The sequence below is a fragment of the Theileria annulata genome, chromosome 2 (genome assembly GCF_000003225.4).
Source record: "Theileria annulata chromosome 2, complete sequence, *** SEQUENCING IN PROGRESS ***".
NCBI classification, from domain to species: Eukaryota; Apicomplexa; class Aconoidasida; order Piroplasmida; family Theileriidae; genus Theileria; species Theileria annulata.
This window is the reverse complement of record NC_011099.1, coordinates 846,913-870,242: the sequence shown is the minus strand read 5'-3', so window position 1 is coordinate 870,242 and position 23,330 is coordinate 846,913. Positions and strand designations below refer to the sequence as shown.

Here is a 23,330-nt window from a genome sequence, read left to right as displayed (position 1 = left end):
TACAAATTTTCATATTTTGATCTAATTTCTTCTTACACATTTTGATTATTTAAAATTTGGATTCCAATTAATTTTGATGGAAATTGACTGTTCTGGTACTTTTTTCGGTAAATATTTCGGGAAGGTTTGTTGGTTTTAGTATATATTAATTCTTCAGGTCTTTGATCAAATTTCATTTGGTTGTCCTTTCCAATCTAATGTGAACAAGAAACTTATTAAAGAATATAATAGGAAACCTAAAAAGTATAGGAAGAGTTTGAATGATGTTGTTAGGGATGTGAGGGGTAGAGTTTCTGCTTCACAATTCACTCAACCTAGAAACCATTCCATCAATCCAAGTAATTAATATTATTATATATTTATATAGGTGACTATGATGAAAATGAGATTAAATATATTGAACAAGTAAATGAATCTTCAGGATCTTGTAACTCAACTTGTAACACAGTATCCTGTAACTTAGGATCTTGTAAGTCTGGTTTATATTTTTTGGGTAAGTTGTATGGTTATTAATTATTTTAGGTGCTGGTGTTGGTGCTGTAGGATTAGGTGCTCTTGGAGCTGTAGCAATTGTAGCTGTGGGTACAGTAGCCTGTACTGTATATCTCTTTGAACAACTTTTATGTGTTGATAAAGAATATCAAGAGGAACTTAAAGCTCTTCAAGTACCCAATGTCTATAGACCTGACATCTATAATAACATGTATGAATATAAAAGTCCATATCGTTATTAATATTTACTATTATAGTATATTAATATTTTTTCAAACTATACACATTAGTATAGTATTACAATCAGTAGTACAGTTGTAGTATAGCTGTAGTATAGCTGTAGTATAACAGTATAACAGTTGTAGTATAGTATAGCCTTAAGTATAGGCACAGTATTAGCATAGTATAGTATAGCCTTTGAATAGCCTTAAGTATAGGCACAGTATTAGCATAGTGTGGTATAGCCTTAGTATAGTATTACTGTGATATGTTTAAGTTATTATTTGTATTATTTAAATGTTTGGTTGGTACTTGTGTTGTAGAAATGAGTAAATCAGGATTAATTTGTATGAGATGACATTCTGTTAATGTAACAAATACTTCATTTTCATATGTTAATTTCGCTTTCTTTTGATTTATTACAAAAGGTGCTTCAAATTTACATTTATTATCTTCATCTGTTACTATACCCTATAGAATCATTAAATACTAATTTATAGTATTGGTAATTTTTAGTAATAAAATAGGAAATTTGAGGAAAATAAGAAAGAAAATTAATTAAGAAAATTAATTAATTAATGAAGAAAATTAGTTAATAATGAAGAAATTAAGTGGAAAAAAATACTTTAGTAATAATAGTTAATGAATGTGTTGGTAAAAAGACTTGTGGTTTAATTAGATAAATACGATGTTGATTAATTTTATCTAGATTATCTGGATTGATTGGTAGTCTTAATAATTTGAGTAGATTTTCTGGTTCTTGTATTGGTAGGATATCTAAAATGGAATTTAAATTAAATGATCTTGGGTCTTTTAAATTATCCAAAATTTTAAATATTCGACTTCTATGACGTGATCTTTCTACTGAATCTCCTGTTGTCATTACTATTTCACCACTTTCATCCTATAACCACGTTACGGTGCTTGGTCAAGCAGTAACTAAGGAACCCCCGGAGGGGTAACTAATCCCAGTAAGGGGATATAACTAATTACTAGAGGTATATAACTGACTAAAGGAATCCCCTTAAGGGCACTAACCAAGGAACTACTAGATAACTAACTACTCCCCTAACTAACCCCCTAAGGGGACTAAGTAACCCCCGGAGGGATAACTAAAAATAGCTAATTATACTTGATTGATCATTTGAAAGATATCATTGAGTGTAACAATTCCAATATGTTTATATAAAGGATCGGAATTATTTTGATATTCGACTTTGCGTACTACTGCGATATGTGTTTGATCATCTTTGAAATGCATTAATACTGATAATAATCCAATATCATGATCTACTGCATATGCTGGCTTTCCTATATATATTCATAACAATATTACTAAAGTAGCCCATTTCGGGGCTGATGTTGGATTTGACATCGTAACGGAGGGATATTCCACTATCAAAATTGCTCCACCAAATATCTTAACTACTTAACTACCTAATAGCCCTAATGGGCTTAATAAGCCTTAAATACCTAATTAGCCTTATATACCTAATAAGCCTTATATACCTAATAAGCCTTAAATAGCCCTTAACTACCTAATAGCCTTAAATAGCCCTTATAGGCCTTAAATAGCCCTTAACTACCTAAATACTACTGTACTCTAATACTACTGTTAACTACTCTATACTACTGTACTATACTACTACTGTGTGAACAAGCACCGTAACTAAATAACTACCTAAGACTACTATAGATTATACCTATGGTAGATAATAATTCATCAAGTTGATAACTACTATTAGGATCTAATAAAAGTAAATCTTTGATTAATAATATAGCTACAATTGGTTGTGATTTAGTTTTATCCATGACAGGGATTTTGGAATAACCTTCTTTAGCAATTTCTTGTATTAATGAAATTGTAATTACTGAATCAATATCTAATCCAAACACTTTATCTATTGGTGTCATAATTGAATCAATCTGTACATTACTAAGACTCAGACAACCTTTTAATAATTTAGCTTCTTCTTCACTTAAAACTCCACCACACTCTTTTTGTAAATCTACTAATGCTTTCCATTGTTGTTTATTATATATTACTTCGGTATTTGTCCCAATTATCAAATTCAATAACATCGACATTGGTTTCGTTATTGGATATAATACATACTTTACTACAAATGTCAATGGAGCAAAAAATGAACAAAGTTGAAGCTGATAACGGAAAAATACAGTCTGTGGAAATATCTCACCAAATATCGTTACTATTAATGATGATACAATAAAACCCATAGCACTATATTAATTTCATATACATAATTGTAAATAAATTAATAGTTATAGAGGTAATTAAGGGTGTCTAGGGGTACTAGCTACTCTAGGCTACTTAAGGGTACTATCTACCTTAGCTACTCTATCTACTCTACTCTAGGCTATTAGAGCTAATTAAGGCGTAAAATGACTAAATTGAGGGGTAATTAAGGAGTCTAAGTAGTCAAGAGTTATTGAAGGGTAATTAAAGATAAATAGAGTAAATAAAATATTAATGAATAAATTAAATAATTATAGAAAAAAAAATAAATAAATAAGAAAATAATAATAAAAATGTGTAAGAAAATACAATTCGAATAATTCTCCAACAAAGAGTACAAGTAATGAATTGATCATAGCATTACATGCTATAAGAGCAATCATAAGATTATTTGGATCAGATCTTAGAGGAATAATTTTTCTTGCTCGTTTTTGATTAGCAATGTCTTCTTTTGTAGTAGGTGTGAATTGCGATAAGAGGTGGAGTTGGAATAAATCAATTGATGTATATCCAATAGTTAAACCTGAAAATAATGCACTCAAAGCTGAGCAAACAATTGTAGCTAAAATTTTTGCCCATTTTTGCATCTTACAATTAAAACAATTACTAATCAATTTATAACACTGGGGCATCAAATTTTCAAATTATTTCATTATCAAAATATTTTATATCAAAATTTAAAATTTTAAAATTATATTTTTTTAATATATTAAATATAATAATAATTTTATATATTATAAATTAATATATTATATATTATATAGTAAATAAAATGTGTTAAGTATATTAATAATAATATGTATTAATAATATATTAATTATAATAATAATTTTATTTAATAGAATAATATATTAAGAATATTAAATAAATTAAATAAATTAATCGAATATTATTGTATTAAAGAATATTAATGAAATTATTATTATATTATTATTATATTTGATTAATTTAATAATGTCTAATAATATTAATGTGGAATGATGAAAATATTAATTAAAATTTAGTTGTAATGTGCGTCAATGTGCTTATATGGGGAAGTGTGTATGTTGTAATATCTTCTAATCTTAATTGTTGTTGTTTTTAATATATTCTAATCTTACAATTATTAATTTATAGTAATATATTTGTATTATTAATTTATAGTATTGATTTATAATAATTATATTTGTATAATATGGCTGAATGGGTACCTGTTCTTAAAGAAACTGCTCTAGCTAATAATAGTTGTTATGGAGCTGGTATTGCTAATGTAATCTTCTTTAATTAATTCTATTAATAATTTAATAATTAATTTAATAATATTTAATAATAATTAGTAATAATTAGTAATAATTAGTAATAATTAGTAATAATTAGTAATAATTAGTAATAATTAGTAATAATTAGTAATAATAATTGTTAGGGTGAAGATGGTGAATTATTTGTAGCATCAGATGTAGATCATGAAGGATTACATTGGGATAGTGTATATAAAGAAGGATATGAATATGAGACTATGGATGATGCAGGAAATCCATTAAAGGTAAAAGTGGATGAGAAATTTACAATTCGTGAGGTATTTGAGAAGAAAATGTCAAGTGAAGGTATATTTCTGGGTGGTGAAAAGTATACTTTTGCTTCATATGATCCGGATATGGAAAGTGGTTCATTCAAATTCGAGTGTGTATGTGGAGCCAAAAATAAAGGAGGATGTCATCTTATTAAAACACCTGGTAACTATATTGTCGTTGTAGTTTATGATGAAACAAGAGGACAAGATAAAACCGTTTCCAGAATGGCCGCATTCAATCTTGCTGAATATCTCGCCTCTAATGGTTATTAATTTTATATATGTGGGAATATATTTTTATTCACTAATTAATTAAATTAATTTTATTAAATAATTTGTTAATTTGTTAGATTATATTTTTTTAATTAAAAATGATTCATTTTGGTTCTGAACCAACCAATGGTAAGAATCTTAATAGTGAACCAATGAATTCTGAGAATCTTAATACTGAACAATTAAATGACTTGAAAAATGATTCTGAACCAATGAATGGTAAGAATCTTAATATTGAGTCATTGAATGGTAAGAATCTTAATAGTGAACCATTAAATGAGGAAAATGATTCTGAAAGTGATTTTTCGGATGATTTGATTGAGACTGATGAGTTTGATCAAATTCCTTTGGATTCCACTGGAGATAATTTCAATTTGGCTTCGGATTCTGTTAATTTAGATGAATTGACAGGAAATAAATCAGTTGATTTAATGGATTTATCAACTGTTAAAGAAAGAATTGAAAATATTTGTGGAATCTTATCCAAATGGAAATCTTTAAATTCTACAACAAGAAATCGAGGTAACACTTTTACTACTGTCGTTACTGTTATAGTTACTTACTGTTATACCTACTGCCCTTATGGTTATAGCTACTGTCACTGATGTGGTAATATATATTTAGAATCATATATAAATGAGTTAAAACAATTAGTAACGGTATATTATGGATATTCTGAAGAATTATCAGATTATTTTTTCAAGGTAATTTTTAATTAAATTTTTTAAATAAATTTTTTTTTAGCTTTTTAATCCTTTGGAAGCTATTCAATTTTTCGATGCTAATGAACAACCATTACCACTCACTATTAGAACTAATACACTTAAAACCAAACGGTATCAACTATACTTTTAGTATAGTTAGGTAGAGTAGTTAAGGGGTAGATTAGGTAGATTAGGTGCAGCAAGAATTGGTCTAGTGAGGAAAATTTATTTCTTCTAACCCGATCAATTTTGGACATTTATTTCCAAAATAGGATTTTTCTTAATTATTTTTTCAATTTTTTGGTTAATTGTGGTTTAGAAAAGATTTGGCAGTGAATTTGATAAATAGAGGTGCGAATGTGGATCCTATTGGTGATTGGACAAAAGAAGGTTTAGTAGTTCATTCTTCTAAAGTTCCAATTGGTGCTACTCCTGAATATTTAGCTGGACATTATATACTTCAATCTGCTTCATCATTAATACCAGTACTTTCATTATCACCAAAACCAAGTATCTCCATTACGGTGCTTGCTCACACGGCTCCTATTACCCTACCAAGGGTACTTTAGTTAGTTATATACCTACAGTAGTTATCCCCTTGGTTATATAGTTTATTCTGATGTAGATGAAATGATATTGGATATGTGTGCTGCACCTGGTGGTAAAACTACACATATTGGACAATTAATGAATAATACTGGTATATTATTTGCTAATGATTCTAATAAACAAAGATGTAAATCACTCGTTTCAAATATTCATAGGTATCAACATACCATTACATACTTACTATAGTTAAGTATAATTAGGTAGTTAGGTATAATTAGGTAGTTAAGTAGAGTAGTTTAGGTGCAGCAACAATTGATCTAGTGAAGAAAATTTATTTCTTCTAACCCGATCAATTTTGGACATTTATTTCCAAAATAGGATTTTTTGGAATTATTTTTTCATAAAATTAGTTAATTTTAGTTTATTAGTTAATTATTGGTTATATTAGTTTATAGATTGGGTATATTGAATAGTATTGTATGTAATTATAAAGGTGAAGAATTATTAAAAGTATTACCAAAAATGGATCGTATATTATTAGATGCACCTTGTTCAGGTTTAGGTGTAATATCACGTGATCCATCAATAAAGATAAAACGTAATTTAAAAGATTTACAGCGTAATTCCAATTTACAAAAACAACTTTTATCTGTCTCGATTAATCTTGTCAAACCTAATGGTATTATTGTTTATTCTACTTGTAGTCTTTCTATTGAAGAAAATGAACAAGTTTTACATTATTGTTTAAAAAAATTCAATATTAAACTTTTACCATTAGGTATTCCATTACGGTGCTTGGTCACACGGCCACCCACCAACCACTAGCCCCTAAAGGGGTTCCCTTAGCTATATAGTCCCGAAAGGGCCTTCTTAACCCCTGAAAGGGGTTCCCTTAGTTATTGTAGTTATATACCCTTAGGGATTTCTATTTAGTTATACACTTTTTTAGCTCCCTTTCCCATAGTAGTTAAAGTGTATATTTAGCTCCCTTTCCAGGAGTACACTCCATAGCTGTAAAATTAGCTCCCTTTCCAGGGTCTATGTAGTTATTAGGGGATTAGTTAGTTAGTTATACCCCTTACAGGGGTACCTGGTTACAGTAGTTAGTTATACCCCTTACGGGGATTAGTTACCGCCTGACCAAGCACCGTAACGCATCACCGTAACGCTGTTATAGGATTAGAAATTGGTAGTCCAGCAATATCAAATTTTAGAGGAAAAAAATTCCATCCTTCAATATCCAAATTTGCTCGACGTTTCTATCCACATAAACATAATCTTGATGGATTCTTTATAGCCAAAATTATTAAACTACATTAATCTCAACGAATCTCACGAATCTAATGAGTCTGATGAGTACCATGGACTGATCTCATGGGTCTCAATAACTAATCACATAAATATTCATTAACTAATCTCATAGATTATATAATTGATAATAAATTATTGTATAATACAATTATTAGTTAAACAATTTTGTTCTAAACAACCAAATTGTCTTGAATTCTTTTCTAAATTCTTTGTACCAGTGAAATTCTCAGTACCCGTGAAATTCTTACTACTGAGATTAGTATTAAAATTTTTATTGGTAAAATCATTATTGGTAAGAGTATTTAAAGTATTGGAATCACGTATTGAAGGTAAACGTGATTTTAAATTATAAATTTGTTGTATAAGAAATTCGAAAATTTCCTTTACATTATAACCTGTAACAGCCGATGCTTCAAAAAAATATAAATTATTCTCATTAGCAAATTCCATACCTTCTATCATTAATACTACATCAACATCATTAATTTCCTGTACAGTATCTTTATTTTCCTGTGAACCCACATTTTCCTTCACATTTTCCTTCTCATTACTAAAATTAATAAATTAATCATAATTACTAAAATTAATAAATTAATCCTAATTAATCTAAATTAATTAATTTATATTACGAGTTGTATTTGTTGATTAAATCAATTTTATTGGCGATGAGTAGTATTACAATATCATCATATGATGAAGCTCTTAATTCATTTAACCATTTTTTACAATTATAAAAAGAAATTCGATTAGTTACATCATATACTAATAATGCTCCTACAGCTCTTCTATAATGTGCACTTGTTATACTACGATATCGTTCTTGTCCTGCTGTATCCCATATTTGTGCTTTTATACTACCACCAGATGCTAATGGTACAGTTTTTGTAGCAAATTCTACACCAATTGTAGCTTTTGATTGGATTGGTAAATTACCCTTTATATATCGACATAATAAATGTGATTTACCTACAGTAGCATCACCTAATAATATAATTTTATAAACATGTTCATATTCTTCAGCCATTTATATTTTTATTAAACTAACATTTTTAAAAATATATTAATTAATATCCACACATGACACACCATATGAAATTTAACAACTTATCAAATTTTTATACTCAATTTATTCAAAATAAATTTTTATACTAATTTTAATTAATTTTCATTTTATTAATTTAATTTGATTTTAATTGGTAGAAAATTTTGATATTGAAAATTGAATTTTAATAATTTTGGATTTAATAATTTTGATACGAGACAAAATAATTTTTTTGAAAAAAAAATAAAATTATTAAATTAAAATTAATTAAAAATATAAAATTAATAATTTGATTAAAAATTATTTGAAAATTTGTTGGATTCTAATTCCCATAATTATTTCTATCAATTTATATTTTCATAATGAATCTACAAATTCTACCACATCAATCCATTAATATATTAAATCCCATGAACAATATGAACATTGTGGACAATATCAGTGGTTTGGATAAGATGAACATGGACAAAATGAACATTATGGACAATTTGAATGGTTTGGACCACTTAGAAAATAATGTTAGTTTGGAGATGTTGGAGAAGAAATATGAAGATATACAAATGGGTACAACAATAATTGGTATGAAATTTATGGATGGTGTGATATTAGTAGCAGATGGACGTACATCATCAGGTCAAATAGTAGCAAATAGAGTTGCACGTAAAATAACAAGAATCTTACCAAATATTTTCATGTTAAGATCTGGAAGTGCTGCTGATTCACAAACATTATCAACAATAATACGTTATCATGCACAATCATTAAAACAACAACTTAAACCATCTGGTCGTTATACAACTCGTAATCCATTAGTTAATTTTAGTTAATTATAGTTAATTAATGGGGAAATTATTTAAGTTTAGTTAGTTTGGTTAGTTTGGGGGGAAAATTAGCTAGTCTAGTTAAGTTTAGTTAGTCTGATGGAAGGTATGAAAATTATGTTTAGATATTAGAGATGAAATGGATATTGATGAAATGAATGAATTTGATGAATATAAAACAAATGAATATAGTATAGAATTGATGAATGGACCATTAGTGAAATCATTAGCAAAAGCAACACATAATTTGGTACATGAATATCGAAATATGTTATATTGTGGTGTAATATTGGCTGGTGTAGATGAATTAGGTTCACAAATATATAATATAACATTAGGTGGTACATTAATTGAAATTGATGATTTTCTAGCTACAGGTTCCGGTTCATCATTTATTACAGCATTTTTACAAGACAATTATAAAAAAAATTCTACACAAGAAGATTGTCTAAAATTACTTAAAAAAAGTATTGAATATGCTATTTTAAATGATAACTCGTCTGGTGGTATTATGAGAGCTATTATTATTACCAAATATAAAGTTAAAGAATATTATTTCACATTACATTAATATCATAAATATATTATACAATAGATTAGTTTAAGTAGTCTAAGGAGTAGTAGAGTTAGTTAAGGGTAGTTATTAGATAGGAGTGGAGTAGGTAGTCTAGGAGCAGGAAGAATTGTAGGAGAGAGGAAAATTTATTTCTCCTAACCCGATCAATTTTGGACATTTATTTCCAAATTAGTGTTTTTTATAATTATTTTTTCCTAATTTTAGTTAATAATAGTAATAAGTAATTATGTAGCACCAATGTGCATAAATAGAATCTTATAAAAAATTATTCTTTTAACATTTTATAATATCAATTAAATTAAAATTATTAATTAGAATTTATTAGAAAGAAATTTATATAATTAGAGGATTAGTATAATAAATTAATTAGAAGTATTAGAAATATGGAAGAATTGGAAGAATTAAGATTAAGAGTAATAACAGCATATCCAAATGTTGAAAAAGATATTGAGATTCTATTTAATACAAATGATATATCAAATGAAAATTTATTACCATATGATATTGTAGAAGCACTTTTAAGACATTATTTATTACAACAAGGTTTTCAAGATTATATTTTTACATTCTTAAATTCTAATGGTAATTTCCATTTCCCAAAATATAAAATAAAATAAAATAAAATTTAAATTAATTAAAATTAAATTTTAAATTAAATTAATTATTTATTTGTGTAATAAATTGATTAGGAATGTTGGATTTAAAGTATATAAGGAATTATTTACATGAGAATAATATGTTAGTAGTAAATGAAGAAACAATGTTAAATATAAAAGAAATGAAATTATTAGCAATAATTTGGTTAAAATTATTAAGTGATTCATATTTTTCAAAAACATTTAATCAACCAAATTATCTTACACATATGACAAATAATAATACAAATAATAATACAAATAATCAATTTATACATATTACTACTAATACTCTAACTAATAGTAATGGTACTGATGGAGTTGGTGGTACTGAGGGAACTATGGGTACTAATGGTACTAATGGTACTAATGGTACTGGTATGGGTAATGATATGGAAGAAGAAGAAGAAGAAATAATGAAATATATGAAGAATATAAAAGATGAAATAGAAAAGAATAAGATGTGTGGTATAAAATGTTATACATATCCAGCTTCATTAATACCAAATGGTTCATGTGCATCAGCAGGTGCTATAATACCACATCGTAGATTAAAAAATAATAAACCAATTAAAAATATTTTCACATTATTTGGTTGTTGTTAATATTACAAATTATAGAAAATAATTATCCAATTAGATAAAATAATAGTAAAATTAACATTAAATTGAGAAAAATAAACTTTAAATGTATCAAATTACCTTTAAAATTAGAAATTGATGATATTAAAAATAAATGTTGAAAATTGATCAGGTTAGAAGAAATAAATTTTCTTCTCTAGACCAAATTTGCTGCTACTATATGAGTTAAATGATTGTATTTACAAAAATAAGAATATCCAAAGGAAATGAATAATTGAAGGAATTGAATATTTAGAAGAGTTAAATATTTGGACGAGTTAAATCAACATTTGGCGTTATTAATTGTACATTTGAAGTAATTATAAATTTTGTAAATTATTAAATTTTGTAAATTTTCAATATAATTAATATTAAATTAGATTAATTTTCAATATAATTAAAATTTATATTAAATTAGATTTTTAAAAATTTTTTATATATATAAATTATTAATTTATGGGTAATCAAGTGTGTAGTGCATTAAATATTATATAAATTATGGAACATGTATTGGATTCAAATGTTAATGAAAATACAAAATTAGATAATACAAAATTAGATAATAAAGATTTGGAAAATGTAAAATCAGAAAATGTATTGAAACATGAAATTAAAAAGAAGAAAAAATTAAAAACTAAACTTAAATCTGTAAAAAATGAAAAATTAGACGATAAAAATTTAGAAAATAATTTAGAAAATGAAAATTTAGAAAATGAAAAACCGAAAATTAAAAAAAATGCTAAATTGATTAAAAAAACACAATTAACCAATACTAATACCACTGGTACTAATACTAATACTAAGGGAAAGGGAGCAAATGACACTTTTGATACTCCGGGAAAGGGAGCTAATTTTACAGCTACAGAGTGTACTACTAAGGATACTAAAGGAGTTGGTGAGGGAACTGGTACTGTTGGACCAAGCACCGTAACGGAGGATAAAAATATAAGTAGAGAAAAGGTAGCAAAATTAAAGAAAAAATTTGAAACTAAAAAAAATCAATCAACATATAATAAAGTTATTAATTTATTCAAACAACATAATTTATTAACTGAACAACAAAATGATGAGAAAAATCAATTAGACGACAAAAAATCGTCAGATGATAAAAAAATATTAAATAATGAAAATAATTCATTAAATGATAAAAATTCATTAGATAATGTAATAATAAATATAGAATCCAATACAAATAAACAAAATAATACCACCAACACTACTACTGGAACTACTACTAATACTACCACTGCTACTACTACTGTTGGTATGAATAAAATAAAAGGTGTAAAAAAAGTAAGTGAGATACCACAGATATTATTAAATAAATCAAGAAATGAGCAGATAACGACAGTTTTTGGTGGATATCCAGTATTAACATTAACATCTTCAGTAATATTATTTGTATTTTTATTTCAAATTATATTAAATAAAATATCATTTAATGGTCGTTGTATTAGTAAAGTATTATATCCAAATGATTCTAAAGCTTATCATACAATGTTTGGTTATGGTGCATGTGAATATAATTTACAACAGAAAATAGAAGAAATTGGATATATAGGTACTAAAGCTAATGATAAAGGTTGGCCATCAACACTTGTAAGTGATGAAAATGTTGTTGAATCTACTTCTACATTTGATTCACCTAATTATCGGGGATTCACATTATTCGGTGGAATGAATACTAATTATATACGTAATTATAAAGAATATTTTAGGTTACACAATTAGTAGTAGTGGATTAGGAGTTAGGTAGTTAAGGGGTAGTTAAGGAGTAGTTATTAGGTAGTTTAAGGGGTAGATTAGGTGTACAGTAGTTAAGTAGAGGTATCTTAGGTGCAGCAAAAATTGATCTAGAGAGGAAATTTTATTTCTTCTAACCCGATCAATTTTGGACTTTATTTCCAAAATCCTGAATTTGTTAATTATTTTTAGTTGATTTAAGCTAATTTAGTTAATTTTAGTTACTTTTACTTAATTATAGTTTATTGTGGATTATAGATTATTTTGGAGTATGTTTATGCATAGTGGAGTTTTACATTTAATATTTAATTTAATAGCACAAACACAAATATTATGGATTATTGAACCAGTAATATAATTAAGTAGTCAATTAGTAGTAATAGTTAGGAGTAGATTAGGTATCTTAGGTGCAGCAAGATCTGGTTAGAGAGGAAAATTTATTTCCTCTAACCCGATCAATTTTGGACTTTATTTCCAAAATCCTAATTTTTAGAATTATTTTTCCTTTTTTAGCTAATTTCCATTAATTATTGGTTAATTTAATGAATTATAGGATTGGGGATTTTTTCGTAGTTTAAGTACATTTATATTGTCAGGATTTATGGGTAATTTATTTGCTGGTGTATTTGAACCTTCATTTACAGTAGTTGGTTCATCTGGTTGTATGTTCGGTCTTATTGCTGCACTTATACCATATTGTGTTGAAAATTGGTCATTATTACGTTCACCAATTTATATTTTTGCATTTGCTATTATTATTACTATTATCAGTTTTACATTCTTCAATAATACCGTTTCTATATATTCTCATCTTGTATCCATTAGTTATTACTAGTTTACTAAAATATATAGTTAATAGTATAATAGTATAATTAAGGAGTATAATAGTATAATTATGGTAGTTTATATATATAGTTAAGGTAGTATATATTATTATAGGGTGGATGGGTTGGTGGATTACTTTGGGGATTTATAACATTAAGATCAACATTTAAATTAAAAGATTGTGCTATAAAAGAATCTTTATTATTATCTTTTTTTAAAGATAAACTTAATCCTGATGATAAAAATAAATTAAAAGAATCTTTCTTAATTAAACGTATCCCGTTACGGTGCTTGGTCACACCAACTTAGATATAACCCTCAAAAGGGGTTTCCTTAACTATATAGCCCCCGAAGGGGCTTCTATATATATAGTTATACATACTGTAGTTAGTTACCCCTTAAGGGGAGTTAGTTATATAGTTAGGAGTCCCCTACGGGGATAGTTAGTTACTGTTTGAGCAAGCACCGTAACGGAATAATTTAGAAAGAAAGTGTATAAATGAAATAAGAATAGAAAGAAGAAGAAAAAAGTTTAAACAAAGAATAAAAAATTTAATTAAATATCCAATTGATTATTTCAAAAAAGGACCTTACGATATATTAATAAGAATTATACCACTCATATTATTTGTAATAAATATTATAGAAAAATAATTAATATTAATAATAATTAATAATAATTAATAAAAATTAATAATAATTAAATTATTATAAAGAGAATAAAAATTTTTTTAGGTAATATTAATAATAATATTATGTTCAAATTTATTAATAGAATCGATATATAATAGAATGTTTTTATTAAATGAATCATCAAATTTATCACAATGTTGTTATACAAATGCTAAAAGTGAAATAATATTTAATAGAAAAGTTTTTTGGTGTTTTGAAAATTATCAAACTGCAATTAATTTCTGTAAAATTTAAATTACAAAATAATTTTATTAAATATAATATTATTTATTAAATATAATTTTATTTATTAAATATTTTTATTAATAAATAATTTTTTTAGTAATTATAGTGTATTTGTTGTCAAATGTGTTAATAAAAATTTATTTTCATTATTTATTAATTTGATAATTTAATAGTAGTTTGATAGTAGTTTGATTGAAAATTTGTTTTAAATTTGTTTTAAAAGTAATTTGAGGTTAAAAATGATAATTAGATTAAAGAGTAAAATTGGTATTAGTCGTATAATATTAGATGAAGATTCTACAGTATTAGATTTAAAAAATAAAATTAAAGAACGAATAGAAATTAAAAATAATTCATTTCTTAAATTATTTACTGAAAATAATTATCAAGTAATTATATATCAATTTTTTATATAGAATTATAGAATTAAATTTAATTTAATTAATTTAATTAATTATTTAAATTAATTATTTAAATTAATTAATTGTATAAAAATTTGTATAGTTATTGGATGATGAAAAAAGATTAAATGAGATTGGTATAATACATGGTACAAGTATAATATTGGATAATAATATTGATGAAATAAGTTATAAAACAATTGTAAATAATATAAAATCGGAAAATGAACCTGAAGAAATTGATCTTACAAATTCACAATCGAATGATTCTATTACAAATACACAACGTATTCTTATATTTAATAGTAGTAGTTAAGTAGTTAAGAGTATAGTACACTCCATACCCATAGAATTAGCTCCCTTTCCTATGGTACACTCCATAGCTGTAGAATTAGCTCCCTTTCCCGGGGTACACTCCATACCTGTAAAATTAGCTCCCTTTCCCTATTACACTAGATACCCATAGAATTAGCTCCCTTTCCGGTGGTATTAGTAATATTATAGTTAATTGTATTAATAATTGTAGTAGTTGAGAATGAGAAGATTGATGGTCCATTATTTAAATCATTTGATGCTTATTTACATGAAAATGGATTTGAAATTGGTGATTTACCTTTAATGAATTCTTTTTTACCAATTAAAATTAAACGTGGGATTATTAATAAGGTATTCCGTTACGGTGACTGGTCCACGGCCAACCACCAATCCCCTCGAAGGGGCTTCTTAACCCCTTACAGGGGTTCCTTAGTTATATACTCTTAGGATTAGCTAGATATTAGAGGAGTAGTTAGTTATATCAACTATAGTTGTTAGTTCCTTAGTTAGTTAGCTCCCCCTCAGGGGGTACCTTAGTTCCATAGTTACTGCTTGACCAAGCACCGTAACGTAGCTCCGTAACTGAGTTATACCCCTCAATATTATACTATTAATTGAATTTAGTTACCAAAAAGTATAACGATACGGCATCAGAAATATAGACATGTTGATCATTTGGAGATGATGAATGTTGAAGAGGTTAGAAGATTTGCTAATTTCTGGTTAAATGAATTACAAATGAGTCTACAACGTATTGGATGGATGTATGGATATTATACTGAAGATCAACATTATCCATATGGTATTCGAGCCGTATGTGAAGCCATTTATGAACCACCACAATATTCCAATGTATTACCCTAAATACCCCTAAATAGCCTAAAATACCCTAAAATAGCCTTAAGTAGCTCTTAAATACCTAGAATAGCTCTTATATACCTTAGAATAAGCCTTAGCCTTAATACCCCTTAATTACCCCTTACTTATACCCTAATACTCTAGTATTTAATAATTGATGAATGTAGATAAATGATGTAATAATGATAGAAGATGAAATGTTAATGAATGTGGATAAAATAGCCGAGAGATTAGGATTAGAGAGGATTGGTATGATATTTACAAGATTACCAAATGAGTGTTTTTTAACAGCACGTGAGTTGATTCGTGTAATTGAAATGCAATATAACTCATTAAAACATATACACTATACTGGATATCCAATTAGTACCATGGTCACTTGTACAATGTCACCAGATGATAATGGACAACCAGTACTCAATGCTTATATGGCTTCTGATCTTGCATTAGCACTCTTTAGAGATGAATTATTCACTTCTTCACAATCCTTCAATCATATCATTTCAACTAAATGTAATATACATCATGATTCCACTAATAATAGTAGTAGTGGAGGAGGTAGTGGAAGTAGTGGTACTAGTGGTAGTAGTACTAATACTACTGGTGGTAGTGGTACTGAAGAAGTAATAAGAGAATTGATGCCGATATTAATAGAAAGTGGTAAAGAAGTAGTAGATTTTGATACAAGTTGGTTAATAGTAAGAATTAATGAATCAGCACCAATTAAACCTAATTCATTCTTTCCTAAATTAACTATACCATTTCCAATTGAAAATCGTAATACGCAATCCAATAGTACCAATACCAGTAATAGTACTATTAGTAATAGTAATAATAATATGATTGATAATATGAATATGGATGGAATAAAATATAATGTAATAAAAGTAGAAAAGAAAGAATTAATGGAATATATAAATGGTAATGGTGATGAATTATGGAATAATTTTCATTTTTTAATATATATTTGTAAAGTTTTAGATGTTGATACTGCATTATCTATTTGTGATTCTATAATACAACAACAACCCATTGATGATCTCATTAAAGAATTATTATTACATTAAATCTTTTATATACAATAGTATATTTATAGTAATATGTACTATTAGTATGTGCACAGTATGTGTATATAGTAGTAAGTATATAGTAAAGTAGTCTTAAGTAGTTAAGTAGTATGCACTAGTGTATATACATACAAGTATATAAGGTATAGTATTACGAGTATATAAGGTTTGTTAGGTACTAGGATTAATAGGTATCTTAGGATATAGTTAGTAGGTATACAAGTATATAAGGTACTCTAGTAGCCTTAAGTATACTATGTACTCTATGTAATATGTATTTTATGGTATAGGACTAAAATTATGTGGTTACAAAGTATTAAACAAAGTCCTGTTTGTTTAATACCAAACGATTTATTAAAACTTAATTAAATTAAGCGGCAACAAGTGCAGCACCCTCAGCACCAAGACCATCAGCAGCACCATGAGCGACATGAGCGGCATGAGCAACCAAAGCATGGACAAGTGGATGAGCAGGAAGACCTTCAACTTTAGGAAGTTCGGCGACTAATCCATGAACGCCAACTACAAAGGCTGCCATACCAAGATAACCAGCAAGAGCACCATCGGCAACGAATTTGAGGAATAGGTGGTGTGAACCTACAGCTGGGTGGAAAAGTTCCAAGTGGACAAACTTATCAGAGTCCTTTTTACCTACAAAGTGTAAATCAAGAAGTACTTCACCGGCAGCAGCCTTCCAAACAGCATGGGTTCCACATACCACCTCATCAACCTTACCATGTACTGGTCTAACCCATGTGAAGAAATGACCTGCCTTTTCAAAGGTCTTGTGAAGGAATACAGTGTCGGGAAGAGTTCCGAGTGGGCATGCTCCAGATGCAACAGAGGTTTTAGTACCTTCACCATGCTTTCCAAAAAGGACAAAGCCTAATGGCTTGAGGTCCAATTTCTTGGCATGGAGTCCAGATGCCAAGGCAAGTAAAGCTAATATCACAAACTTCATCTCTGACTATTAAATAGTTGTCTTAAGTTTTTAGCTCTAGTAACAAAGTGATTATAGTGATAGAGTCTATGTCATATAGCTTTAGAGATGGGGCACACCATATTTCCCCCACTGGCAATAATTAGAGAATTTCATCTGTGGTAATTTATATCTATTAACCTAGTCTGTAAGATTGAAGTGGTCCTATATCTGGACTTTATATAAATATATAAATAGCTATTGTATATTTTAGATAGAATGTGTATGGTATCAGGTAGTTAATTCACCATGTCTTAATTGAGTTAACTCATCAGATAGAGTTGATCTAGACCGTAGATGGTACTGTGTTTTAGTCTTATTTACCGTACGTATTCTAAGAGTGTTAAGTCTATTATATACTTGTATGTGTATATTAGGAGTATAACTACTACTGTCTACCTAATGGGCCTAATGCTACGGTACTAATACCCTGAATAATACACTCCTTATATACCTCTTATATATCGCTCAAATACACCTGAATATCCTTAAATCCTATTTTAAGAGTATACATACCTAAAAATCTAAATCCTCATCTTAAATATATATCCTAGAGTACTTAATATATTAATTACTCCTAATACTATTGGCATGGTGATTGGTAATATGGATAGTACTCATCCTAAGAATGAGACTACTAAAATTGATAAGGGTAATGTTACTATTAAAACTGGTACTGTTGAAAATGGTGAGTGTAAAACTGCTACTCCTCCTAAAATTACTGGTGGCAGTGGTAAGCATGCTTCTAAGGAGGGTAAGGGCGCTACTCTTACTCTTAGCGTTACTGATGCTACTTCTCTTGCTGCTATTGAGGATACTAGTGCTACTCAGTGTAATGTTAGTGTGGATACTGATAAACTTACTATTAAATATACTGATACTGCTGGTAAGAAGTGTATTGAAATAACTCTTACTGGTAGTGATATTACAAAAGCTGCTGCTGGTGATACTATTTTTACTTATGGTCATATATTTACTGAAGGTTTTGATATGAGTCATGTTCACATACACTAGTGCCAATCTCAAAGTCACCGCTGCTGAAACTGCTGCTTCTACTAACAAACTACAATCTGCTAACCTCACGCTCAATGCTAGTAGTGGTGGTGGTAATCCTGATGCTCTAACCTATAAATTTCCCAGGCCTATAACTCTCAACAGCACTATTACTGTCAAATTAAAACTTCAAGACACTAACATCACCATCACTCAATCCGGTACTAGCAATACGGTCAAAGCCACTCTCACTACCATCGCTTCCAAATCCACTACTCTCACTACTCTCAAAACTGGTGTAGATCTCAATCTTACTACTGGACCTCTGCAAACCCCTAAACTCAAACTAAATAACGAAGCTATCAAGACCTCTACTGAGCTCAAGACAGGTGAGAAAATCACACTCACTGGAAACATCGGCACTGGTACTACCATCGAGGCCACTGGTCCTATAGAAATCACCGACAAGAATGGACAACCTTCTGATACTTCTCTCACACTCTCCGATGGTGCTACTGTTAATCTCTCTGGTGGTCTCACAGGGAGTGGCAATCTCACCATCGATAATAGTAAAGCTACTCTCTCCGGTGTTAATCTTGCAGCTGTCCAGTATGATCCCAAGGAACTTCACGATGTTCACAAAACTTATAACTGTTGTTACTATGGTAAGTTCAATCTATGGAAACGATACCAATACGCCCCTGATTGGACAAAACCCACTGAAACTACTCCTGTTCATGCTTACCTATCGAACTTCTTTGATCTATTAATGGTTATTAAGATTTCTCTAGGTGTCATCTTTATCTATTAACTTCAGTACACAGTACATACCAATTTCTGCAACATTGCGAAGGTAATGATAATAAGATCAAATTCAATGTTCTTCCAGGTCTACATTTCACTAATGCCTGTGGTACTGAAGGTAATCCCGCTAATGATGCTGATAATGCTGTTACTCTAAGTGCTGGTTCTTTTCAGTCTAAGGCTACCATCAAAGTCACAGACTATAATTTTCAATCACTCAAACTCGTTAGTGGTCAAAGTCTTACTATCTCCATCAACAGCGGAACTATCAAGAATGCTACTAACAATCTCCAAATCGGTAGTCCTGAACTCACTAAGGATACTGTTCTGGTGCTTAATGCCAACGGCAGTTTAAGTGGTGGAAGTGTTAGTGGTAATGTTCCAGTTACTCTTAAAGGTATTATTGTGGTAACCTCCACCGATAAACCTATTGGGAAAAATACACTCACCATCACTGGTTCTGGTACCAGCAATGGTGTGAGTGGAACCCTCAATCTCGGGAATCAAACCAGTCCTCCTAAGCATATGACAATCACTGGTGGTACTACTAGTAAAATCACTATCGATAAGACTGCCTACGACAATCTAACTGATAAGACTACAAATACTCTTAAGATTGGTGCAAGCCATAGTACTCCTCGTGATCCTACTAATGCTACAGGTACCGAACTCAAAGATGAAAAATATTTTCAGAAGTACTGACATCTACTTCCTTCTGACATGTATGATCCTGGGTAACATAATGGAACAAGGGTATAATCATACTCAAGATACTTCAATAGGAATTCATGCCAACATACTTAAAACTGCAGCTGGTGCAAGTGAATCCGAACCTTCTGATGGACTTCGAGCACTGGCTAAAGCACTACACGATAAAGCCAATAACCTTAACGATGCTGTAAAGAATGTTGCTGATAATGAGAATGCTGCCAAAGTACTCAAGCATAAGGCTGGTACAAATGATCAAGCATCTGATTCTAAATACCTAAGAGGACTAGCAGAAAAACTGTATGAATCAGCTCAAGCACTAGCTGATAAAGTTACTGGTAGTCCTGATGATGATGGTAAAGCCAATGATCTTGCCGAAGCTGTCGGTGAGAGTGAATCCGCTACTGGAATTAGAAAGGAACTCAAAGCACTTGCTGGTGCTAAAGGTACTGATCTAAATGCTCCGGCCCAAGCTGTTAAAACTGCATACGAAAACGGCCTTAATGGTGTAAAACCTAAATTCGAAGCAGTTAAGGGACAAAAAGAAAAATATACCGATCCTGCTAAGTATCAAGCAGTTGTAGATGCCTGGAATGCTTTCAATGCTGTGTATAATCCTGAAGAACAACTCATGGATGCTGTAAATAGTCTCCAAGGGGCACTCAATCAACTCGCAGATGCCAGTATTATTAATCTCCATAGCAAGGCTGAGGAAGTAAAAAAGAAATTTGAAGGTTGGGGTACTGGCGTTAAATCTAAATTCGAGTTGGTTCAGAAACAAGAAAATGCATACACTGCAGGTACTATTAAAACAAATTACTACGAACCACTTGTGAAAGCCTTCGAAGAGTTCAATAATGCCTATAGAGAGGTCATATATCCTAATAAATTCTACTGGATTGTTATTCATTCTTTCTCTCTATTTGGTCAGAATGGTAACTAAAACTGAATACGTATTTCACAAAGTTGGTGATGATAAAAATGGTTTCGGAGGTTGGAGAACATACAAAAAACACAAACCAGGAGGATCAGGGGGATGCGCCGACGATGAACCTGTTGTTCATAATTGGTTCTGGCACTTCTTTGATATCCTGGTAGTTATTAAAATTTCTCTTGCCGCAATCTTTATTTACTCACTTCATTACCGAGAATCATAGCTACTGATGCTTCTCCTGATTGTGAAATTACTAAGGATGCTAGTCAGAATCGGCTTACTATTACATATAAGGGTGACGATAAGGCTAAGGTTGAGAATGCTGGTTATACAGAGGAACAAGTTGCTGGTACTACTAATTATAAGTATACTGTTACCGATGCTAAAAATATAACTTATACTATTGTAACTACTAGCCAGCTTACTGATAGTAGTGCTACTGCTACTGGTACTGTTACTATTGAATATGGTCATATATTTGCTGAAGGATTCATTTCGCTTGAAGATCCTGAGGCATCCGAACACAAACCAGGAGGATCAGGGGGATGCGCCGACGCTGCTGAAGCTGATAATCTTGTTCATGCTTGGATATGGCACTTCTTTGATATCCTTATAGTCCTTAAGATCTTACTTACGGCCATTTTATATATTCACTCCACTCCAGCCATTCTATGGACTCTAGCTTACGGAATCTATACTGATACTAAAATAAAAGAAGCAATAACTAAATATCCTCCTGATCCTAGTATTAAAACAATTAACTATGGTACTCCTCCTAACTGTAATGCTAACCAGGCTACTGCTAATGGTACTGCCAGCATTGAAGCTCCTACTGATCTTGGTGCTACTCTTACTATTACTACTATATATTCCTAATACTAGCCCTTATATACGTAACTACCCTTATAAACTCCTTAATACTAATTAACTACTCAACTATGTAAACATATTTTTCAAATAATTAATTATTGTATATTAATTGAATATTAATGATCCTATACGTATATGATTTGAACCCATTTGTATAGCTAATTTATAATCATTTGACATGCCCATACTCATGATAAATTCATCACCTAATCCTTTACACTGTATAAATTGTTCCATTAAAACATTTTTAATCATATTTAATCTTTGAAAACATTCAATTCCACCATCACCAATTGTCATTAAACCACAAAATTTCAATCTCTGTGATTCCAATATTCTCGTAACTATTAATTGTATTAATGTAATATTTCTATAATCTATACCATATTGTGTTGTTTTTAATGTTGTATTTACTTGTATAAGGACATTAATTTCTCTATTTAATTTTTCCGTCTTTAGTATTAACAAATTACATAATTCCAAAGAATCTAATGACTGGATCATATATAAATTGGGAACTTCTAATAATTTTCCACATTTATTACTTTGTAAATGACCTATAAAATGCCATTTTATTGTGGAATCCAATTCTCTAGACTTTTCATATAATTCTTGTACTCTGTTCTCTCCAAAATTTATTTGACCTAATTTATACAATTCATTAATTAAAGTTTTTTCACAATTTTTTGTTACAACTAATAATTCAACTCCAAAATTCTCAATCTCATTCCTCAATTCTAACCATTTCTCAATATAACTCATCTCCCAAATCCAATCACAATATACTTACACATTTTAATACAATTCATCTATTAATACAATTATATCAATACAATTCATTTATTAATCTATTTAATCAAATATTG

At 29.0% G+C, this 23,330-nt stretch overlaps 12 protein-coding genes across 12 annotated transcripts, besides 17 other annotated features; 8 read left to right on the top strand and 4 right to left on the bottom strand.

Moving 5' to 3' along the window:
* Positions 1-76: 76 nt before the first annotated feature.
* Positions 77-734, top strand: TA13840 (uncharacterized protein; the record flags this gene model as incomplete). The annotated part of the gene is made up of 4 exons (XM_947066.1): positions 77-124; positions 158-338; positions 368-493; positions 523-734. 4 exons carry the CDS (start codon positions 77-79, stop codon positions 732-734), a joined length of 567 nt encoding a protein of 188 aa, XP_952159.1.
* Positions 543-611: a sequence feature (1 probable transmembrane helix predicted for TA13840 by TMHMM2.0 at aa 126-148).
* Positions 735-969: 235 nt separating the features above from the next.
* On the bottom strand, positions 970-3,600 carry TA13845 (uncharacterized protein; the record flags this gene model as incomplete). The annotated part of the gene is made up of 5 exons (XM_947065.1): positions 970-1,182; positions 1,337-1,615; positions 1,844-2,022; positions 2,415-2,953; positions 3,278-3,600. The coding sequence occupies 5 exons, from the start codon at positions 3,598-3,600 to the stop codon at positions 970-972; spliced, it is 1,533 nt and encodes a 510-aa protein (XP_952158.1).
* Positions 2,881-2,949: a sequence feature (3 probable transmembrane helices predicted for TA13845 by TMHMM2.0 at aa 20-42, 84-103 and 110-132).
* Positions 3,292-3,351: a sequence feature (3 probable transmembrane helices predicted for TA13845 by TMHMM2.0 at aa 20-42, 84-103 and 110-132).
* Positions 3,475-3,543: a sequence feature (3 probable transmembrane helices predicted for TA13845 by TMHMM2.0 at aa 20-42, 84-103 and 110-132).
* Positions 3,478-3,600: a sequence feature (Signal anchor predicted for TA13845 by SignalP 2.0 HMM (Signal peptide probability 0.089, signal anchor probability 0.836) with cleavage site probability 0.043 between residues 41 and 42).
* Positions 3,601-4,142: 542 nt separating this feature from the next.
* Positions 4,143-4,790, top strand: TA13850 (uncharacterized protein; the record flags this gene model as incomplete). Its single annotated transcript, XM_947064.1, has 2 exons — positions 4,143-4,217; positions 4,371-4,790. The coding sequence occupies 2 exons, from the start codon at positions 4,143-4,145 to the stop codon at positions 4,788-4,790; spliced, it is 495 nt and encodes a 164-aa protein (XP_952157.1).
* Positions 4,791-4,888: 98 nt separating this feature from the next.
* Positions 4,889-7,363, top strand: TA13855 (nucleolar protein, putative; the record flags this gene model as incomplete). Its single annotated transcript, XM_947063.1, has 7 exons — positions 4,889-5,312; positions 5,415-5,494; positions 5,535-5,626; positions 5,814-6,004; positions 6,120-6,258; positions 6,499-6,821; positions 7,221-7,363. The coding sequence occupies 7 exons, from the start codon at positions 4,889-4,891 to the stop codon at positions 7,361-7,363; spliced, it is 1,392 nt and encodes a 463-aa protein (XP_952156.1).
* A 123-nt stretch (positions 7,364-7,486) lies between these two features.
* Positions 7,487-8,378, bottom strand: TA13860 (GTP-binding protein, Rab-family, putative; the record flags this gene model as incomplete). The annotated part of the gene is made up of 2 exons (XM_947062.1): positions 7,487-7,904; positions 7,984-8,378. The coding sequence occupies 2 exons, from the start codon at positions 8,376-8,378 to the stop codon at positions 7,487-7,489; spliced, it is 813 nt and encodes a 270-aa protein (XP_952155.1).
* Positions 8,379-8,758: 380 nt separating this feature from the next.
* Positions 8,759-9,788, top strand: TA13865 (proteasome subunit y, putative; the record flags this gene model as incomplete). The annotated part of the gene is made up of 2 exons (XM_947061.1): positions 8,759-9,197; positions 9,343-9,788. 2 exons carry the CDS (start codon positions 8,759-8,761, stop codon positions 9,786-9,788), a joined length of 885 nt encoding a protein of 294 aa, XP_952154.1.
* Positions 9,789-10,177: 389 nt separating this feature from the next.
* On the top strand, positions 10,178-11,034 carry TA13870 (uncharacterized protein; the record flags this gene model as incomplete). Its single annotated transcript, XM_947060.1, has 2 exons — positions 10,178-10,376; positions 10,484-11,034. 2 exons carry the CDS (start codon positions 10,178-10,180, stop codon positions 11,032-11,034), a joined length of 750 nt encoding a protein of 249 aa, XP_952153.1.
* Positions 11,035-11,547: 513 nt separating this feature from the next.
* Positions 11,548-14,544, top strand: TA13875 (uncharacterized protein; the record flags this gene model as incomplete). Its single annotated transcript, XM_947059.1, has 7 exons — positions 11,548-12,342; positions 12,391-12,767; positions 13,051-13,141; positions 13,346-13,606; positions 13,732-13,891; positions 14,102-14,247; positions 14,353-14,544. 7 exons carry the CDS (start codon positions 11,548-11,550, stop codon positions 14,542-14,544), a joined length of 2,022 nt encoding a protein of 673 aa, XP_952152.1.
* Positions 12,394-12,462: a sequence feature (7 probable transmembrane helices predicted for TA13875 by TMHMM2.0 at aa 267-289, 391-413, 423-445, 452-471, 481-498, 503-520 and 600-622).
* Positions 12,766-12,767: a sequence feature (7 probable transmembrane helices predicted for TA13875 by TMHMM2.0 at aa 267-289, 391-413, 423-445, 452-471, 481-498, 503-520 and 600-622).
* Positions 13,051-13,117: a sequence feature (7 probable transmembrane helices predicted for TA13875 by TMHMM2.0 at aa 267-289, 391-413, 423-445, 452-471, 481-498, 503-520 and 600-622).
* Positions 13,349-13,417: a sequence feature (7 probable transmembrane helices predicted for TA13875 by TMHMM2.0 at aa 267-289, 391-413, 423-445, 452-471, 481-498, 503-520 and 600-622).
* Positions 13,436-13,495: a sequence feature (7 probable transmembrane helices predicted for TA13875 by TMHMM2.0 at aa 267-289, 391-413, 423-445, 452-471, 481-498, 503-520 and 600-622).
* Positions 13,523-13,576: a sequence feature (7 probable transmembrane helices predicted for TA13875 by TMHMM2.0 at aa 267-289, 391-413, 423-445, 452-471, 481-498, 503-520 and 600-622).
* Positions 13,589-13,606: a sequence feature (7 probable transmembrane helices predicted for TA13875 by TMHMM2.0 at aa 267-289, 391-413, 423-445, 452-471, 481-498, 503-520 and 600-622).
* Positions 13,732-13,767: a sequence feature (7 probable transmembrane helices predicted for TA13875 by TMHMM2.0 at aa 267-289, 391-413, 423-445, 452-471, 481-498, 503-520 and 600-622).
* Positions 14,215-14,247: a sequence feature (7 probable transmembrane helices predicted for TA13875 by TMHMM2.0 at aa 267-289, 391-413, 423-445, 452-471, 481-498, 503-520 and 600-622).
* Positions 14,353-14,388: a sequence feature (7 probable transmembrane helices predicted for TA13875 by TMHMM2.0 at aa 267-289, 391-413, 423-445, 452-471, 481-498, 503-520 and 600-622).
* A 230-nt stretch (positions 14,545-14,774) lies between the features above and the next one.
* On the top strand, positions 14,775-17,176 carry TA13880 (uncharacterized protein; the record flags this gene model as incomplete). The annotated part of the gene is made up of 5 exons (XM_947058.1): positions 14,775-14,924; positions 15,040-15,223; positions 15,466-15,683; positions 15,906-16,103; positions 16,277-17,176. 5 exons carry the CDS (start codon positions 14,775-14,777, stop codon positions 17,174-17,176), a joined length of 1,650 nt encoding a protein of 549 aa, XP_952151.1.
* Positions 17,177-17,546: 370 nt separating this feature from the next.
* Positions 17,547-18,137, bottom strand: TA13885 (uncharacterized protein; the record flags this gene model as incomplete). The annotated part of the gene is made up of 1 exon (XM_947057.1): positions 17,547-18,137. One exon carries the CDS (start codon positions 18,135-18,137, stop codon positions 17,547-17,549), a length of 591 nt encoding a protein of 196 aa, XP_952150.1.
* Positions 18,087-18,137: a sequence feature (Signal peptide predicted for TA13885 by SignalP 2.0 HMM (Signal peptide probability 1.000, signal anchor probability 0.000) with cleavage site probability 0.976 between residues 17 and 18).
* Positions 18,138-18,746: 609 nt separating this feature from the next.
* On the top strand, positions 18,747-22,470 carry TA13890 (uncharacterized protein; the record flags this gene model as incomplete). The annotated part of the gene is made up of 6 exons (XM_947056.1): positions 18,747-19,041; positions 19,184-19,939; positions 20,038-20,613; positions 20,705-21,460; positions 21,528-21,754; positions 21,853-22,470. 6 exons carry the CDS (start codon positions 18,747-18,749, stop codon positions 22,468-22,470), a joined length of 3,228 nt encoding a protein of 1,075 aa, XP_952149.1.
* Positions 22,219-22,287: a sequence feature (1 probable transmembrane helix predicted for TA13890 by TMHMM2.0 at aa 993-1015).
* A 99-nt stretch (positions 22,471-22,569) lies between the features above and the next one.
* TA13895 (proline synthetase associated protein, putative) lies at positions 22,570-23,226 on the bottom strand (the record flags this gene model as incomplete). Its single annotated transcript, XM_947055.1, has 2 exons — positions 22,570-22,808; positions 22,848-23,226. 2 exons carry the CDS (start codon positions 23,224-23,226, stop codon positions 22,570-22,572), a joined length of 618 nt encoding a protein of 205 aa, XP_952148.1.
* Positions 23,227-23,330: the final 104 nt, after the last annotated feature.